At 35.5% G+C, this 20,666-nt stretch overlaps 1 protein-coding gene across 1 annotated transcript in view; it reads right to left on the reverse strand.

Moving 5' to 3' along the window:
* Nucleotides 1-335: 335 nt before the first annotated feature.
* The window catches only part of LOC126890075 (serine protease inhibitor 27A-like), a 157,234-nt gene continuing 136,903 nt past the window's right edge, over nt 336-20,666 (reverse strand). Inside the window, exons 7-8 of the mRNA XM_050658905.1 lie at nt 13,244-13,397; nt 336-605 (exon numbers count right to left, since the gene is read on the reverse strand). Of these exons, the coding sequence (XP_050514862.1) occupies nt 436-605; nt 13,244-13,397 (324 nt within the window). The 3' untranslated portion in view covers nt 336-435. The remainder of the gene's footprint in view (nt 606-13,243; nt 13,398-20,666) is intronic.

The raw sequence follows: 20,666 nt of genomic DNA on the forward strand, positions 1-20,666 counted from the left end.
TGCTTGGAATAATTACTTAAGAATAATAATTAGGATTGGGATCCAAAATAATACCTAACCTAATCCCAATCACCGTAAAAACCTAATAACCGGTTTTTACATTAAAAAGAAAAAACCGGTTATAACCGGGACAAAGAAACAACCGGTGAAACCGGTTATTGCGAAGTAAAAAAACCGGTTTTAGCTTTAAACCGGTAGGTTTTTCCCATCCCTAAAACATACACCTGTTGCTGTTTTAACTTATATAGAAGTATGTGTGAGTTATACAGTCTTTTTCTATTCTTAAAAAGACAACCTACTTAAGTAAATCAGTTAATTAGGTAAGTAAGATTAAAAACTCTTAAAATTTATATTACACATTTACATATAGTGAAAAATTAATGTGATACGTATTTCTATTTACAGAACTTCAAAAATATCTCTTTTTGTCACGTCCTACGTTTCAGGCTTCGGCGCAAGGGGTAAAGGATCAGATTCCAGGGGATTTTCAACTTTGCCGACAAACAACACAGTCCCGCTAAGCTCTTCTTCAATGTAAAACATGAATGGATGTGTGGCATGGAAAGTTTGTGTTTGCTCTCCGAATTTGTTGCCGATTGTTATGGCTAAAAAAATAAAAGAAAGTTAGGAAACGAAATTAAATTCAAATCAAATATTGATATTTGCAATTCAATGCTAACAAGAGTATGTGCATTAATACATTACGTTAGAGTCGAGTCGAAATTTTCACGAAAAAATAAAATTAAAAAAAGTCGATAAACATGGTAAACATGTAAAAACTTACGTTTATATTGTTAGGTACTATTTTAAAATAATTCTTTTGTAAAAACAAAAAAAAATTATAGACGAATCGAATGGTTAATAATGGTATTGTGCAACACATCGGCAAATCCGATGTTATAAGAATTGTTGAATACAGCAATGAGATTCGGTAATGAAATTTGAAGATTATATAGGGATTATGCCGTTACAATACAATCGGGGGCCTTCTTCAGCACCAGTCTTCAAGCATTCCTTTCCTTGGCTGCTCCCAAGCAAGCAAGCAAGCAATTTGATTCAACCCGGCCTGTGAAAAATGTCCACCCTATCGAAAAGCACATTCGGGTGTAACAATTCATTGGAGCGAGGTGTATTAACCCGAGTAAATACAGGAGTCACTCCACCTCGCTTTAATGCTCCAGACCATTCCCTTCCCCCCTATAGCACGCTGATGCGCGATAGGGGCACAACTATCAGTCAAATGTTCTTCACATGGGAATCATGGGTAATAAGATTCCAATGTGGTGCCTTAATCGGTTTTCAAAACTTAGGCCAGCGTGAAGCGCTCTATGCCTGTATCCTCTAATGACTTATCCGCGAACTAAAAATTGCTTGCTTGGGCCCCAAGTCACTGTACAGAACCAAACGAGGCTCGGTCCAGTGACTTGGTGCTCAAGTTCTTTTTGGGCCCTACTTGCCCGGATTTGTTGTTTTTTATAATTTTTTTGGGTGGCTTTCGCCGATTTTTTATATTTTTTTGGTAGGCTGTCTTTGTTGAGGATCGTGGTATTGGATCTACGCATGGATTGCATGTTTCTTCTTTCGGTACTTGGTGATTCGAGCTACGAACCAGCTACTTGTTTTATCTTTACTTATTTATTCTCCTTTTATCTCTCTTTATTTATTTTAGTTTATTTTCTTTGTCCACTTTATTTTCTTATGTATTTCACTTTATTCTCTTTGTCTCTCTTTATTTATTCCACTTTATTTTCTTTATCTTTCTTTATTTCCTTGTCTTTTTTACTTTATTCCACTATTTGCTGTTTAGGACGTTTGTGCTTCCATCGGTTGAAAGCGTCATACCCTAGCATCTCTCGCAGTATGGGGCTTGGATGGTGCTCCAGCTCCGCGAATTTTACTTTTGCCTTATCTGTCATCATCTCCGTGACTCTGACCTGCTGTAGCTCTCTGAATAGTAATCGTTCAGCGACGTAGTTCGGGACTTTGGCTGTTTCTCTGAGGCTGTTGTTGTGGGACGTCTGTATCTTCTTTTTGGTTGAGTTGCATACATGTCCCCATGCGAGAGATGCGTACGTTAGTACCGGTAATATGATGCTGTTTATTAACCTTATCTTCGTTTTTAACCTTAATTTACTTTTCTTTCCTGTGAGTCCTCTTAGTGTTGCACTTGCCATGTTGGCCTTCTGGACTGTGGCTTCTACATGTTTTTTGAAGTTTAATCCTTTGTCCATGATGACTCCCAGGTATTTGGATTCATCTATCCACTCGATGGGGTTGTTCTGCACCGTCAGTTGTTCTTCTGGCTGTTGTCTCCCTTTCTTATATAACACCGCTTGCATATTCTTGGAGTTGATGGCTATCTTCCATTTTATGCTCCATTCCTCGATGTCTTCTAACGTTGTTTGCAGGTTGGTCACTGCTATGTCTACGTTTCGGTTGGCCGCTATCGCAGTGTCGTCGTCATAAAGACTCAACAGGGTACCTGAAGTTCTTGGTACATCGGCGGAGTATATTGTGTACAGCAGTGGTGATAGGACTGCTCCCTGCGGCACTCCAGCCTCCGGGTTTCCAAGCTCAGACAGGACTTGTCCTATCTGCACCCTGAAACTCCACCGCCCAAGTACGAAGAGATCAGCCTCGTCATTGCCCCGCTGTATCCGTATCCTCGCATTTTGTAAATGAGCCCTTTATGCCATACTCTGTCAAAAGCTTTGCTTACGTCCAGTTATCCCCTGCAGTTAACAACCCTCACTATTTGTTTAGCATCGGTTCTCTTTTCGTATATCCGCCTCTTCCTTGGTCTTCCTATTGGCTGACATCCCACCATAGTTAAACTCAGCGTTTTACTACTCGTAGGTCTTCTATTAATTCATTCTTCTAAGGTGAGCTTCCCAGTGCAATCTTTGTATTCTTGCATAATTTACTATACTATAGAGGGTTCCTTTGTAATATCGATATAACTTGTATAACCAATCGTATCAACTTATAATTATCGTTTCTCAGTATGTGACCAAAGTATCTTATTTTTCTTTCCTTCATAGTTTTGAGTATTTATTTTTCTTTTTCCTTTTATACTGCTTTCATCTTATTGAAAACGCGTCTGCAGGTAATAATATTCTTGTTAATACCTTTCTTTCAAAAGATTTAATAAGGTTTATTTCTTTTTCTGTTATGATCCATGTTTCTACGTCTTATATTACTGTTGCTCGGATGGTGGTTTTATATATTTTAAACGTTACTTCCCTCTTCCCTTTGCATGTGTTTGGATACATAAGTATCTACCGCATAATAAACATAAGCTATAAAGCTCATAAGAAAGAGGTGGTAAAATAGGCCTGGATCCCGCGCACCAAAAAAAAGTTTATTAATAGCAAGCTGAAAATTTGTTAATAGCTTAACGGTGTCTAGTCGGACAAACTTTGATGTACAGGAACGCTGGAACAGGGGAAGTTTTAATTGTGGAACGTGATTTTAATTGTGGAACGTGTCATCCTGACAAGTTTATGATTGTGAAAACTAGCAGGTTGTTTTTAAGTTTATTCAACAGCAAACTTTATATAATATGTATATGAAAAAAATGTTTGTCCGACAAATATGTTGGGCATTTTAATAAGTCCGACACGTAGAACATGTCAAATGACAGGAATTATGTTGGTGGTAAGTAGCAGTCTGATTTTGACAAATCAATTGGAAGTTCTGTCCGACAAAATACATGGCACGTTTTTGTAGTCTGACGTTCGCAACCTGTAACCTGTTCCACAATTAAAACTTCTCCTGTTCCAGTGTTCTCGTACATCAAAGTATGTCCGACTAGACACCGTTAAGCTATTATCAAATTTTCAGCTTGTTATTAATAAACTTTTTTTGGTACGCGGGATCCAGGACTAAAAATAACGGAAAAAATGAGTCAAATATTATGTGTACCTATATGGGATTAGGAAAGCGAGGACCAGGAAGGCGAAGGATTTCCTGGCTGAAAAATCTACGTACGTGGTTCAACACAACAGCCACATATCTTTTTAGAGCAACAGTGTGCAAAGTACAGATTGCCATGATGGTCGCCAACATCCGAAACGGATAGGCACTACAAGAAGAAGAATATGGATTAATAGGCTACATCAGCGCATTATTAATACGGAAAACGCGTTCCAAAATTACAGCTTTAATTTTGAATATTTTGTCGAGTTATCTGGCACACATATACATACAGTGAGCACGTTAAGGTTGGAATAAATTCATTTTCTCGAGAATGGACTATTTTGAAAAAAAATCCCGAAACAGGTCGATTTTTATTTGTAAATTACGACTTTTTGGCATATATATCATACTAGTGACGTCACCCATTTGGACATGATGACGTCATCTATGATTTTTTTAAATGAGAATAGGGGTGGTGTCATAGCTCATTTGAAAGGTAATTCAATTCTCTATTCAGTAATATAAACATTAACATAATTATTTATACAGGGTGTCCAAACAAAAATTTTTTTAATTAAATTTATTGACATAAAAAGAAGAATCTGTGTAATTTATTTCAAAATACATTTTACTGCTATCAGAAAACAGGAAAAAATGTTTATTTGACAAATAAAAAATATCTTTTTTGCAAATTTAATATTAAAGCAGCCACCCACCTGCCTCTTGACAATTTGAGCATTTAATTTAAGCGAAAAGCAATAATTTTTTTTCAAATACACATTTTTTTCTGTTTCCGAGAGCAGTAAAATGTATTTTGAATTAAATAAATTACACATATTCTCCTTTTATGTCAATAACTTTAATTCAAAAAAATTTTTTTTCGACACCCTGTATAAATAATTATGTTAATATTTATACTACTGAATAGAGAATTGAATTGCCTTTCAAATGAGCTATCAAACGACCCCTATTCTCATTTAAAAAAATCATCGATGACGTCATCACGCCCAAATGGGTGACGTCACTAGTATGATATAATATATACCAAAAAGTCGAAATTTAAAAATAAAAATTGACTTGTTTATATCTACGTAATATAGTAAAGAATGGCGGTAAAGAGCCTAATTTGAGAAATATGCTAGTATGTGGAAATTACTCTATAATTAAATAAAATATTACAAAAACGAGTCTGTATCGCCACTAAGAAGAACAAAATAAACATTTTTATCCCATGCCTAGATTATATGTGTCCCATTGAAACTACTAAAATCGATTATCTATAGGAAGAAATCGAACTTAACTGACTGACTTTTATCGCGCCTATGAGTATGTATATGAATCATAATCTTGTGCCTTCGTCTTTGATAGTGTCACGTACTGCCGACGCACAGTTGCCAAAGGTTCGCAGAACTTTCAAAAAATGACTATCTCTCGAATTAATATTGATGACGTGCTGATGACGCGGACAGGCGGTGTTTTATGAATAGGTACCATGTCTTTAACGGGTATTATTAGTAAACAAAGGAATTATGAATTTAAGAAAGAAAATTGACATCTGGTTTCCGATGAGACATATAAAGTTTCTTTATTTTAAGATTGTGTTTTGTAACATATTTTCAGCGAGCCTACTTACAAGCAATGTAACAGCATTATTTCAAGAAGTGTTGAACCGATCAAAGTTATTATAAATGTTTATAGGCTAAAAAGTTACCCCTGTTTCAAACAAAAAACAAAGCAAAATCAGCTACACGTCTTTAAGGATTTAACATCAGCTATCCCTTATTAGAACCTTCAAAAACCGGTATAAATTTTTTCAGCTATTTTTTTTCTTGACTGGCCTACAACCCAATATTATAAAAATAAACATGTTTAAGGCTATGGGTACATAATTCTCAAATATTTTATGTGTATCCCTACTTTTTCTGTCTTTACACGGCAAATTACGTGTAGTAAAATTCACACTGGTGTGGATATGTAAACATTACTAGAATGTCATTCTACTTGAAAATGTCATCATGAATTTAAAGAGATGGCTTTTGAATGTTCTTGGATAACTGTTATTTTTATAATTGCAAATTATTAATTCAGCTAATAAATGTGATAATTTTTTCACTAACTATGTATTCAGTGATTATAATAATTTATTTGTACAACAAAAACTAATACTCAATCGAGAAAAGAGGAAAAGAGAAGAAAAGTGATTTTTTAATAATATATTGTTATGGAACGCTTACAATTTTGAACATCTTTAACAACAAAATACTTGGATCACAGAATATATTATCCTGATGTTTTCTCTGCTTGGATCTTCCACAAATAATACACAATAAATAACTTTTTATTAAGTTCACGTCTTAAATCAGTTATTTATCAAATACATTATATATCAATAGTATTTAATCAATAACTCAAAATATTCCCGATGCAATGTCAAATATTTAAAATTGTCACTGACTGTCAGTGTCTGACTGACAATATATGCTGACAATATTATATTCGGCTGAGTGCGTTGTAAGACAAAGATAGATTTGGAAAATATTACCACGGCATTGTGTTCATTTTTTTCGAATCCTGAAAAAACCAATAAATATTTTTGAAAAATTTAAACGCAGAATGAAAGACTAAATTATTACCGAGGGCCGAAAGTCCCTAAGAATAAATAAAAAGTTTATTTTGAATAAGATATTTGAAATTAAAAATCACACTAAATTTTCTCTTAGTTTTTCACCCCTGTAACTTATTAAAATAAATATTATAGAAGTTCTCAGGGACTTTCGGCCCTCGCTAATAACGTAATCTTTCATTCTGCGTTTAAATTTTTCAAAAATACTTATTAGTTTTCTCAGGATTCGAAAAAAATGAATCCCCATTTGAATAGCATTGCAGCCGAAAATACGTACCGATCCTCTTAAACAAAACCTAGTTCTACAGTGCGGTTTAATAAGTGTTGCCCCCCCCTATTAACTTGTTTATTTTAAGAATATAAGCAAAACGCTCGGACAGGTCGATTTTTAAACTAACCATAGTATATTATAGCATCAACGTTTCGAACTTTACGCGATCCTTCTTCAGGTGACAGGCATAGCTTTGATTTTTTTAAATGGGAAAGTACATCATGTGACACCTCATTTAAAAGCTCTTAAAATACTGATTTCAAAAATGTATAATACTTTAATCCTGTTTAAGAGCGTAGGCGCAAAATTTCGGTCGAATTCTTACTAAATGCAATAATTTTTTTCGAATCCTGAAAAAACTAATAAATATTTTTGAAAAATTTAAACGCAGAATAAAATATTACAGTATTCTCGATGGTCCAAAGTCCCTGAGAACTCCTACAATGTTTATTTTAATAAGTCACAGTGGTGAAAAAAAGAGAAAATTTAGTGTGATTTTTAACTTCAAATATATCGATACATCAGTATCAGACTGCACCAACTCAAAATTTTTCAATATTGAGGTAAGTATGAGGAAATGGTTAAAATATGTTTATTTATCAGTTTCAAATTACACCATCTCAAAATTCCAACCCCATTGTAAAAATTTTGACTTGTCAACATGCAAAATCATATATTTTTCTTACAACGTCGTAGTTTCACACCGCATCACTTTGAGTTAGTGCATAATGAAACTTGATCGGTAAAACTGTTATCAGCTACTAACTCAAAATCAAAATGGTCTGTGAAAGCTGCTTGCATTGACCGTTGCTAAATTAAATGTTCGGAAAAATTTAGTGATACAGAAAGAGAAGAACTGTTAAATAACTACTGGGGTCTTGGTGATTTAAATAGGCAGCGGGATTTTATCGTTAACAATGTAATGAAGGTTAAGCCAACATATCAATATAAGAAAGAAGGGACTCATAGAAGCGAAAATATAGCTTATTAATTACTTTGAGATGAGAAATTAAAAACTTGTAAAGTATGTAAAGTTTTCTTTATGAACACTTTAAACATTTCGAATAGGATAATAATGGAATGGATAATAATAGGAAAAAGCATGGACAGCAATTAAAAAAAAACAGAGCTAGGGTTTGCACAGAATGACAATCGAGGAGGAAAGAAATGCGGGGCGACCAAGGGTGCTAGATGATGAAAAAAAATTCGTTAGGTCCCATATCAAATCTTCTCCAGTAATTGACTCTCATTATTGCGGAGCAAGAAAAAACAAATCTCTAAACTTAGCCACCATGTACAGACTGTACCAAGAAAAATGTAGAGGAGAACTGAAAATTCCCGTAAAACTCCATTATTATACCAAAATTTTCAACAGGGAATTTAATATTGCCTTTTTTCAGTCAAAAAAGACCAGTGTTGTAAAAAGTATTACAACAACTGTATGATAACAACAAGTATGATGCACATATTAGAGAAAAAAATCAGATTCGGTTAGAGAAGGAGTTGGATATCAAGGATTCAAAGGAAGATGACATTACTGTAGTTTGTTGCTTTCATCTCCAAGTTGTATTATCACTACCAAATGGAGATCGGAGTGATTTTATTTTTACATGAGACGCCTATCATGTTACAGCTTCACTATATTTGATATTTCTCACAAACATGGCTATAGTTTTTTGTGGCACGAACGTATCGCAAGCAGAGGTGTTAATGAAATAAGTACATGTCTTTGACAGTATCTAAAGAACCATGGGACCTCAATATTAGCACATATTTTACTCCGATAATTGCCTGGGCCAAAACAAAAACAAGTTCATTGCTTGGTTGTTTTTATATTGCTGTGAAAACTTAGCAATAAAAAGCATAACCCACAAATGCTTAGTAGTTGGACATACTCAAAATGAGGGTGATGCGATGCGTGCCCTCATATAAAAAGAAAAAAAAAAAGATACCTAAAAGAAAACCCGCTCTATATTATATCGCAAATGGTACCGATAATTATTAGCCTGGTTAAGAAAACTTCCAATAAAAATATGGGAAAAGAAATGAAAGGCAGAATTTACAAAACAGTCATCAGACCAATAATGACATACGCGGCAGAAACACGACCCGACACAGAGAGGACAAAAGGATTGCTCGAAACAGCGGAGATGAAAACCCTTCGAAAAATCGATGGTAAGACTCTGGGACAGAGCTAGAAGTCCAGATATACGACGGAGACGGAGATGCAAGGTGGATAACGTTAATAACTGAGTAAGAAACAGAAGAATAGAATGGAATGAACACATAAGCCGAATGGCAACAAATATAGTAGTCAGGACAGCGAGAGACGGTTCCCCAATAGGAAGACGATCAGTGGGAACACCACGAAAACGATGGAAAACGACAACTTACTAGAGGCACATTGAAAAAAAAAACAGACAGAACCATGTTTATACAAAAAGAAGAAGAAGAGAAGAAGAAAACTGGACGGCCTGGTACGCTACAGAAGAAATTACCGAATTGTATGAAGTAAAAATTTACAATAAATTGGGAAAATTTTGAATATAAATGAAGCCGGAGACAAAATAAAATGGAGCGAAATACAAATTCTAAAAGTTGAGAAAGACCAGCCACACAAAATAATGTAAAAGAAGTCTTATTTTGATGAAAATTATAATGTCATAAATATTCGATAAAACAACGAGCGTGGCTTATGAAGAACCATCTCTCATCCTTTCCAATAAACCTCCAGTTTTTCCAGAACTCACCAACTTCTGCCACAGCTGCCGCTGCTGAAGAAAGTGACAATTCAGAATTATTTTGATTTTATTATATTTTTTCATAACAAGGAAACAATAATGATTTTATAAGAAAAAAATACTTAAATAATTTTATTTGATTTCCATAAAAATACCCTATACAAAATGCACTAACTGTTAAAAAATCACGTGTCGAAGGTTTTATAGTGCACCAACTCAAAAAAAACTGAATTCTTTAAAAAAAAATTAATCAAAAATTATCATCTAAAAGAACAATAAAATAAACATCTGATCCCAAAATTTTGTTCTATTTGAAAAACAAACAGACCATTTACACCAGATTAAAAATATCTGCTTCCAGAAAAAATAAGTTAAAGTTGATTTGTGAAGAACTATGTTTTTTGACTTGGTGCAGTCTGATACTGATGTATCGATATGATTCAAAAGAAACTTTTTGTTTATTCTAAGGGACTGTCAGCCCTCGGTAATAATCTAATTTTTGATTCTGCGTTTAAATTTTTCAAAAATACTTATTATAGGTCTGGATCCCGCGTATGAAAAAACAGTTGATTAATAGCAAGCTGAAAATTTGTTAATAGCTTAAGGGTGTCTAGTCGGATAAACTTTGATCTATGGGAACACTGGAAGAGGGGCAGTTTTAATTGTGGAACAGGTTAAAAATTTGGAACGGTCACACCATGAAAACGGCACATTTATTTTGTCCGACAGAACAGACTTAAACTCTCCGAACAGAGATTAAACTCTCATGCAAAAATCAGACTGCTATTTATCACCTGTCATCATTCCTGTCATTTGACATATTCTACATGTTCCACTCATTAAAATGCCCGTTTGGTGATAAATAGCAATCTAATTTTTGCATGAGAGTTTAATCTCTGTTCGAAGAGTTTAAGTCTGTTCTGTCGGACAAAATAAATGTGCCGTTTTCGTGGTGTGACCGTTCCAAATTTTTAACCTGTTCTACAATTAAAACTGCCCCTTTTCCAGTGTTCCCATATATCAAAGTTTATCCGACTACACACCCTTAAGCTATTAACAAAATTTCAGCTTGCTATTAATCAACTTTTTTTTCAAACAGGATTAAAGTATTATACATTTTTGAAATCAGTATTTTAAGAGCTTTTAAATGAGGTGTCACATGATGTACTTTCTCATTAAAAAAAATCAAAGTTATGGCTATCACCTGAAGAGGGATCGCGTAAAGTTCGAAACGTTGATGCTATAATATACTATGGTTAGTTTAAAAATCGACCCGTCCGAGCGTTTTGCTTATATACTTAAAATAAACAAGTTAATAGGGGGGGGGGGCAACACTTATTCCACCGCACTGTATATATTTTCAACATACTTTTTAAACTTACTTAAACAAACAACTAAATTAATACTAAATAAACATAAAAAAGTTACCTGAGGCTCCGTAGACGACACTTACATACTCATTAACTAATCAGTGACCAACCGAAAGTCACAGAAACCTGGAAGCAATATTTTCAGACCCTACTTGGAACACAAGTAGATATGAAAGATGAAATGGGTACGAACCACGTAGAAGAGAATAAAGTAGAAGCTCCAACCATAGAGGAAGTTCTCGAAGCTATTAAGGCCCAGACAAACAGTAAAGCCCAGGAGTTGACGAAATAGCAGAACTGTATAAGGTAGGTTGCGACCACCTATCATATCCATCCACGCGCTCATCAAATGGACAAGGCGAAAACGGCAGGTTCGTTGGGAAAAATATTCCCATGAGATTTTTTTGCATAATCACATTCGTGAGACACCCCAGAATAAGGTTCAAGAAGTCGCCCACGCGAAAAGTGGTCCAAATTTTTTTTAACAATTTTTTTAATCAAATTGTAAAAATCAATATTTTTTTCCAGGACAAATTTTTTTTAGGTTTTTTGGACAATTCGGTACAAAAAAGGTCTGTTATATTTTTTCTCTAAAGTTGATCGTTTTCGAGTTATCAGCAACTTAAAATTTTGAAAAACGCGAAAATTGCCATTTTCAAGACTTAATATCTCGGTTAAAAGTTATTACTATGAAAGTCAGAAAATGACTAAATCAAAGTTTAAAAGCCCCCCGAAGAAATTTTTGTCAGTATTTTATTACTAACCGGTTATTTTTAAGTAATAATAATGAGCCCCATGCACCAAAGTTACGCTAGCAGTAGCCGTAAAACGAACTTAAGGTTCCGCGGAACCTTACGCTAGCAGTAGCCGTACAACGAACTTAAGGTTCCGCGAAACGGAATAGGAATAGCCGAACTGAACCGACTACAGGACTTGTGCGTAGTCGGTTCAGTTCGGCTATTCCTATTCCGTTCCGCGGAACCTTAAGTTCATTTTACGGTTACTGCTAGCGTAAATTTGTCGCCCATGGAGCCCTAGCCTTAGCCTAGCCCACTCACATTTACAGCCGCGTCAATACAATCTAACCGCTCATTGTTATTAATTAAAAATAACAGCTAAGTAATAAATTAATGACACAGATTTCTTCAGGATCATGTAGCGGTGGCTTTAAACTTTGATTTAGTCACTTTTTGACTTTCATAGTAATAACTTTTAACCGAGATATTAATATTAAGCCTTGAAAATCGCCATTTTCGCGTTTTTCAAATTTTAAGTTGCTTATAACTCGAAAACGATCAACTTTAGAGAAAAAATATAACATACCTTTTTTGTCCAGAATGGTCCAAAAAACCTAAAAAAAATTTCATCATCATCATCATCATTTGGCTCTACAACTCTATGTGAGTCTTGGCCGCGATTACTATTTCCCTCCATTGTTGTCGGTCTTGAGCAGCTATTTCCCATTGCTGTACTCCCATTTTGCGTAGATCGCTGGCTACTGCGTCCTTCCATCTCTTTCTTGGGCGACCAACTGACCTTTTTCCATCGGGCCTTTCCCAGAATGTGGCGTTTAGAAGTCTTTCGTCACTTGATCTTAGTACGTGACCCGCCCATCGTCACAAAAAAATTTGTCTGGGCCAAAATATTAATTTTTGCAATTTGATTAAAAAAAATTGTTAAAAAAATTTGGACCACTTTCGCGTGGGCGACTTCTTGAACCTTATTCTGGGGTGTCTCACGAATGTGATTATGCAAAAAAAATTTATGGGAATATTTTTCCCAACGAATCCGCCGTTTTCGCCTTGTCTAAAAGACATAGGTCAAGAAGAGAAAATATCCGACGACTGGAAGCAAAGTATAGCACCTATGTCCGATCTATAAAAAAGGAGACAAACTCCAGTGCAAAAATTACCTTGGAATTTCTCTACTATGTACAGCATATAAAGTTCTCACGTATTTTATAAACCAGCGGCTCCAACCACTAGCAGAAAATATTATTGGAGAATATCAGACGGGCTTCCGACGGGGAAGATCGACACCGGATCAAGTATTTACAGTCAACAGATCTTGAGCAAATCATGGGAACACGACATTGATGTTCAAAACGTGTTTGTAGACTTCAAACAGGCATACGACTCAGTCAAAAGGAACAAACTATAGCATATTTGGTTTAATTTAAAAACCTGTATAAGATTTTTTCAGCTGATTTTTTTCTTGACTGGCCTACAGCCCAACATTATAAAAATAAACATGTTACATACCTTTTAAACTTACGTAAACAAACAACTAAACTAAAACTAAATAAACATAAAAAAGTTACCTGAGGCTCCATAGACAACACTTCCATACTCATTAACTTCAATGCCAGATTTCTGTACAATGTCCGAAACGACTAATTTTCTCAAAATGGTGCTATCTCCTCTGGCAATTCCCGGGAAACTGGCCGTGTTTTGAAACATTTGAAGTAAACCAAACTGAAATTAGTTTCTATGAATATTCATCGACTCAACGTTGAGTTTTTGTTAAATGTGTTTTCTAGCGTGTCACTCCTTTATGGTAGGAGAAGAGGAAAAACCGAACAAGTCTATTGGGTAGAAAGTATATTTATAGTGGTTTTTGCAAAAAATACCTTATGTAAAAAATTTGTAGCTATTTTGTTGCTCTATCTATGCATGAAATATAAAATTATAATAGGCAGGCCGCACATCAAAGAAACATGAAACGTAAATTACGTTTCATGGAAATAAACCACAACTAAACAAATATATGTCCGGCCATTTATGAAACTCTCCGAAAATAAAAATGTGTCATGAGCATGAATCACACTCGTTTCATTGGTAGGCGGACTTTGAGATTTGTTTAGCAGTGTTTTCTTTTCATGAAACATGTTTTTCGTTTCATGTTTCATGTTTTTCGTTTCATGTTTCTTTGGTGTGCGGCTTGGCTAAATCAAAGAAATATGAAACGTAAATTACGTTTCATGGAAATAAAACACTGCTAAACAAATATACGTCCGGCCATTTATGAAACTCTACGAAAATAAAAATGTGTCATGAGCTTGAATCACACTCGTTTCATTGGTAGGCGGACTTTGAGATTTGTTTAGCAGTGTTTTATTTTCATGAAACATGTTTCATGTTTCATGTTTCATGTTTTTCGTTTCATGTTTCTTTGGTGTGCGGCTTGCCTAACGCTAAATACACACATCGATTTTGGACGGTCGATTTTTATCGCCCGATATTTTACTGGTATTTATATATATTTGATAGTTTACTGGTGCTTACAGACACATCGATATTTACCGTTAAAACAATCAGTTGTAGTCTAGTATATAGAGGTTCCACAGTAAAACCACTCCTCTGTCGGCGCTTTGATCTCAAGAAGTAATACCGGCAGTACGCAATTGGTAACTCACCAGTGGTGGATGCGGGTTTTCCCTGTTAAAATCTACAGAAGACTACAGATTTTATTTCCAATTTTTCGGAGAGTGGTTCTACTGTCCTACAGGGTCTCCCGTAAACACTTTTAGTTCGCGGCGATTTGATGGTGGTATCATAGGTTTTTTGGGTCGCTGAATCCAATGGAAGTAGTCTGAAAGCCCAAATGTGGTGCGTTTAATTGTTATTAATAAATTATGGTAAAATTAGGTGTTTTTCAGGAATACGATTTAGGTGTACGTTTGGTTATTTCGTGATACGAATTATTAGAAGCCCTGTAAATAAATTGATAGTGTTAAGGTCTTCTTTGGTGTATTTTTGGTTGCTGAATCTAATGCGACTAGTCGCGATTACTCAAAATGTGTTCTTATTTTGTTAATAACAAAATAATTGTCTACTCGCCGAAAAGCCCGGAATGAGTTATCAACAGCAAGTTTGTAGTCTTTTTCATAGTATTTTTATACGCTAAATCGATTGTCACTAGTCGTGATAGCTTAAACCAAGTTTCGACTTTGTTATTAATAATTTATTGCAAAAATAACGGTTTATAGTACGTTTACTCACGGTTTTTGGTCTACATTTTAAAAAAACCGCTTGGAATGACATGCAATTTGGCATGCACGTAGCTAACATGTCAAACAAAACAAGTTATATTGTGCCGATGTGTGATTTTACCCAGGGTGTGAGTTTCACCCCATTTCGGGTGTGAAAGAAGAAACCTTTAAAATAAGTCCGGAATTAGATAAACTGATTAATTCTAAGCAAGGTTTGTTCTATACAGTTTTTTCACTAAGTCAATATTTTCGAGTTATTTGCGAGTAAATATGTTCAATTTTCAACAAAAAATCCAAATAACTCAAAAAGTATTGACTTAGTGAAAAAACTGTATAGAACAAAAGTTGCTTAGAGTTAATCAGTTTATCCACTTCCGGACTTATTTTAAAGGTTTATTAATTTTTCCACCCTCGAAAAGCGGTGAAACTCACCCCTAGGGTAAAAGCAAACATCGGCACAATATCATTTGTTTTGTTTGACATGTTAGCTACGTGTTTACCAAATTTCATGTCAATCCAAGTGGCTCTTTAAAATTTAGAGCAAAAACCGTGAGTGAACGTACTATAAACCGTTATTTTTGCAATAATTTATTAATACCAAAGTCGGAACGTGGTTTAAGCTATCACGACTAGCGGCAAACAATTTAGCGTATAAAAATACTATGAAAAAGACTACAAACTTGCTGTAGACAGCCCATTTCGAGCTTTTCGGCGAATAAACTATTATTTTGTTATTAACAAAATAAGAACATATTTTGGGTGGGTTCATTGCATCGCGATGGTTTGCCTTAAAAGGGGCAGAATGCAGGGCCGGCGATAACGGGCCTGCAAGGGATGCACTGCAAGCGGGCGCCCCTGTTTGGGGGGCGCCAAACTGAGATTTTTTTTCTGCTGGTGCTATACAAAATACTAATTAAAAAATCCGAAGGGCGCCCATGCTAGTGTTTCAGGCAGGCGTCTTATACCCTAGCGCCGGTACTGGTAGAATGTTTATATTCCCTTCAAAGTTGTGACTGCATAAACTTCACTGATGATGCATAAGGATGCTGAAATAGTTGCTATATGGAGATGGTAGTCCAACTCTGAATCGAATATAAACAGAACCTGCCTTGAACCCTTTTTTAACATATTTTGAGTAATCGCGACTAGTCGCATTCGATTTATCGACCAAAAATACAAAAGAGAAGACCTTAACACTATCAATTTATTTACAGGGCTTCTAATAATTCCTGAAAAACACCTAATTTTACAATAATTGGTTGATAACAATTAAACGCACCACACTTGGGCTTCCAGACCACTTCCATAGGATTCAGCGACCCAAAAAACCTATAATACCACCATCAAATCGCGGCGAACTAAAAGTGTCCACGGGACCCCTACGTTGCGACTAGACTATTGCTGGGTTCTCGTGATACGAGGTTAATGAATAAATAATGAGCTCTAAACCAACGGCGGATCCAGCAACCTTCCAAGGAGGGGGCAATGAAATAAAAAAATTTTCTCGCCACTCGCGTACGCAGGATTCTTTTTCCGTATGGGCTGTTACTTTATTTTTCTTCATGTACCATGTCATTTCAGAACGTTGGTTACTATCATAGGTATCTTAATGTTATTCACTGCCACCCTAAATCAACCACGAAGTGGTTTTTCGTCCTGGGCTGCCTTTGCCTTCTTTTCACTTGCATAATATTTTGTAGCAAACTATATTTGAAACGTGTCATTACATATCCAAAATACCCCACTTTTCTCTTCTTGATGCCTTCTATAATCTCAGTAGCCTTGCTGAGACGTTCTAGTATTGTCGAGTTTCGAATCTTCTTCACCCAAGATTTTTTTAAAATTCTTCTATGGAACCACATTTCGAAAGCCTCAAGGCGATTTAGGTAAGTAGATCCATTTTATTCACAGTCCAAGACTCGACACCACTCAGTAAGACCGAGAACACGTAATTTCGAGAAGGAATTATGTTTTATGTTTCATTCCGTTATTTTATTCAGTTGTCAACAGGACACAAAACTCACTATTTATTTTCAATCGTAATTATCTCTTTCTTAAAAATAGGCGACACCAGGCGAAGTCTCAAGGAGGGGGCAATTGACCCTATTGACCCCCCTTGGATCCGCGCCTGCTCTAAACGAGTTGTTGCTGTGTGTTTATTGTATCGGCGTATTAAAACGCAAGATTATGTAGGTGCGTAGGATTAAACGCAAATGGTATATTCATCCTATCAATCAAAACAGAGGAAAAATGGAGAAATATGCAATACATAGATACCAATGTACTGCTCGAGTTTGAAAATAGATGCTGTAGAATTTATGCCGTATTGAGTCATGTACAATGTCCGTCACTAGTGCCGGCGAATACCGTGGCAGTGGCCGGCTGCAGAATGATATACACACACCTAAACTTATATGGAATCACCATGTATTTCAAAGTAATATTTATTTATGGCTTGCAAATTGTAGAAGCCTCGGAGGTGTTACCAGAGAAGGTTCCCATTGTTTTCAGTCTGGTAGGATGTAGAATGACATTTTTGGATGTTGTTTTATGTGATATTAGATTGAAAACTTAGTTTTTTGATAGCAGTTGCCGCTAGGGCATCCCTGCCATTTCGTTCGTTGCAACCCCCCCCCCCCGACTACACGTCGGGGTTTGTCCTAGTTGGGTCAGAGAGAGCAGCATATGTGCCTCCTGATGAGAGACTAATAAGTTTCGAAACCGGTAGAGGTGCTTGCTGCACTCTCTGATTGGACTAGAACATGATGCGGCTGTAGTTTAGTATTGCAACGAAATTGAAAATGGTTGTTCATTTTTGATTTACATGTTTACTCTGATTGGAGTATGAAGGGAACCATTCTCGTTGGAACTTTACCGCGCTGAGCAGATGGGACGTGAATTATAAATTGTAAAATTCCCTCATCTTCCTTAGTCTCAGCATCCGTTATGGCTTGCAAATTGTAGAAGCCTCGGAGGTGTTACCAGAGAAGGTTCCCATTGTTTTCAGTCTGGTAGGATGTAGAATGACATTTTTGGATGTTGTTTTATGTGCTATTAAATTGAAAACTTAGTTTTTTTTTGTTTTTAGTTTTTTTTAATATTTATTTATTTTGAAAAAACTTGTTATTGTTGCGAAGAATAAAGGTTTTTATTGAAAATAAACAAATATACAAGACAATCAGATAGTACAGCCCGGTACGGTATAGATTATTTGCTTGAGTTGCAAGTTGAACGAAAATATATAAACTAACTTTTGCGTCCAAAAACGAAAAAAATAAGCGTCATGTGGGGTTATAGAACTTACAACGAGGAAAGATTATTGGTCTTGTGGAGAAAGTAATGTTCTCAGATGGACATAGCTGCAGAGCTAGGCTTAATACAGGGCGTTCTGTCCAAAATATATGCTAAGTAACGGGAACTAGGAAACTCAAAAATAAAGCAAGGGCAAGTCGCCAAAAGTAATAACGGCTCTCCACGATTGTTTAATTGTCCAATCAGCTGGAAGACACCCAACCATTTCTCACCTGCAGCTCCAAAGGCAGCTTTTGGAAGCTACATGTGTAACTCTTTCAGTTGAAAGGATAAGAAGAAGAGTTCATACCAAGAAGTATACAGCAGGTGACAGTTATGGGTTCCCGAGTTATCGAGGCAGCACAACATTAATCGCCTAAATTGGTGTCTTCACCACCAAAACTGGAACATTGGGAATTGACAAAATGTGCTATTTTCAAAAACAGTAAGAATTTAATGTTATCAGATGAAAAATTAGATGACCCACGAAATCGTGTACTTAGAGGTCGAGGAAAACAAGCAAGAACGAAAACTGTCAGATCTGTTCACAAATATACAAGGGGAAGTGTAATGTTCTGGAGAGGAATTGTGATCCGTAAAAAAACTCCTTTAATTTTCATCCAATCAACTTTAACTGCTCACAGGTATGCTGATAACCTGTAGTCAGGCTCTGGAGAGGCGTAACAGGACAAAATTTAATTTTATTGCATGATAATGGACCTCTATATACCATTAGAGTGACTACAGGCATCATTGAAGCAGAAGGTATCCCTTGCTTGGAGTGGCCTGCTTGCTCACCCGAGCTTAATCCTATAGAGTATTTGTGGGATATGCTTAAAAGAAAAATTAGAGCTCGCCGGGATAATCTCCAAAACACCACACGGCTAGTACAAGCTGCATTTAAAGAATGGAGCAATCTACCACAACAAAATGTTGATAATTTGATTAGGAGCGTGCCCACGCAAACTGAAGCTTGCATAAGGACTAGAGGTGATAACACTGACTACCAAAAAATACAAAAAAAAATAAATAAAAACAAGTTAAACATTATTCGTTTTACATTGAAATTTTGTATGCTATTGACTTTAAAACCACTACTTTCAATTTGTTTGTTAAATAAGTTATTGTTTTATTTAATTGTTATGTATTTGTTATTAAATTGCTTTAAAATAAATATTGTTTGACTTCGAGTGTTCGTTTTTTTTTTAAATTCGCCCGAAATAATAAGAAATATCAGGTGATTCATTATAAGTTTGGGTGTGTGTATATTATCGTCACTGATAAGCGGTCGGCGTGTATGAAATGTCCCGTTCTCGCATGTGGTTCACTATCGGAATTTGGACGGGCGATAAAAATCGCCCGTTAAAAATCGATGTGTGTATTTAGCGTAACAGTCATTTTTTAATCCAGGGAAATATGCGAAAAGAACAAGATTTTGCTCGGGACTACAACAAATCCAGATAACTGAAAATTGTTGTAGTACGGACCTACATAAAGAAATCTATACGTTTTCTGCAGAGATTTCGTGTATTTTTTAATTATTAACAATTTTGTGTAAACAATCTTAGCTGTATGCGGTTGTCTTTTAAAAGGCGGGAAATTATCAAATGTTTTTACAGGAACACAATCTGCAGTTTAGGGGGATGGTACTTCACATTGGTTTAACTGTGAGATGGGGGCTAGAAAAAGTTGCATTCTTAGCTTAGTCCGCTGCTATTTGCATTATTTCTTAATGACCTACATGATTTTCTAGGAGAAGGCGTTTAAATGTATTTATTATTAGAATAATGCTTTCTGCTGATTTTTAAGGTGGTTTTAGCCAGCAGTTCTAGAGTTTTATAAATTATGGTTAATTTGGGTGAGTATTGTAGGCGATGGAATTTAAAGATCAATATGGACAAGTCAAAAATTATGGTGTTTAGACAAGGGGAGGAAATATTAAAGAAGGGTGGAAAACAAATGGAGAAATGAAGTGGAAGACAGTTTATGTTTTCTTTCGATTCAGAGCTCGATGTCTTCTCCTTTCAGAAGTCCTCTTATTTCGTGGATCATGAGTTTTCTAAATTCATTATTACCTAAGTTTAGTGGGCCTGCTATCCTCCGAATTATTTTCCTATCTAGGATCCTCAATCTTTCTTCCTCTTTCTGGGTCACACACATTACTTCAGCACCATATGTGATTACTGGTCTAATTGCTGCTTTGTAAATTTTCAGTTTAGTATTCTGAGTAAGCTTCTTATCTTTGAGGAAGTTATTGTATTTTCAGTAGGCTCTGCTTCCTGTCTGGATTCTTTCACTGAATACGATGCTTCTATCATTAGTGCCATTAACTGAGACTCCAAGATGTTTAAAGTGTTCTACCTTTTCAAACTCATATTTTTTTATTATTTATTAAATTAACAATGCACCTAATCTTAAGACTAACCAGCATTTTACATTTAACTTAATCTACTACTGTACT

This window comes from Diabrotica virgifera, chromosome 8, assembly GCF_917563875.1.
Source record: "Diabrotica virgifera virgifera chromosome 8, PGI_DIABVI_V3a".
Lineage (NCBI taxonomy): Eukaryota > Metazoa > Arthropoda > Insecta > Coleoptera > Chrysomelidae > Diabrotica > Diabrotica virgifera.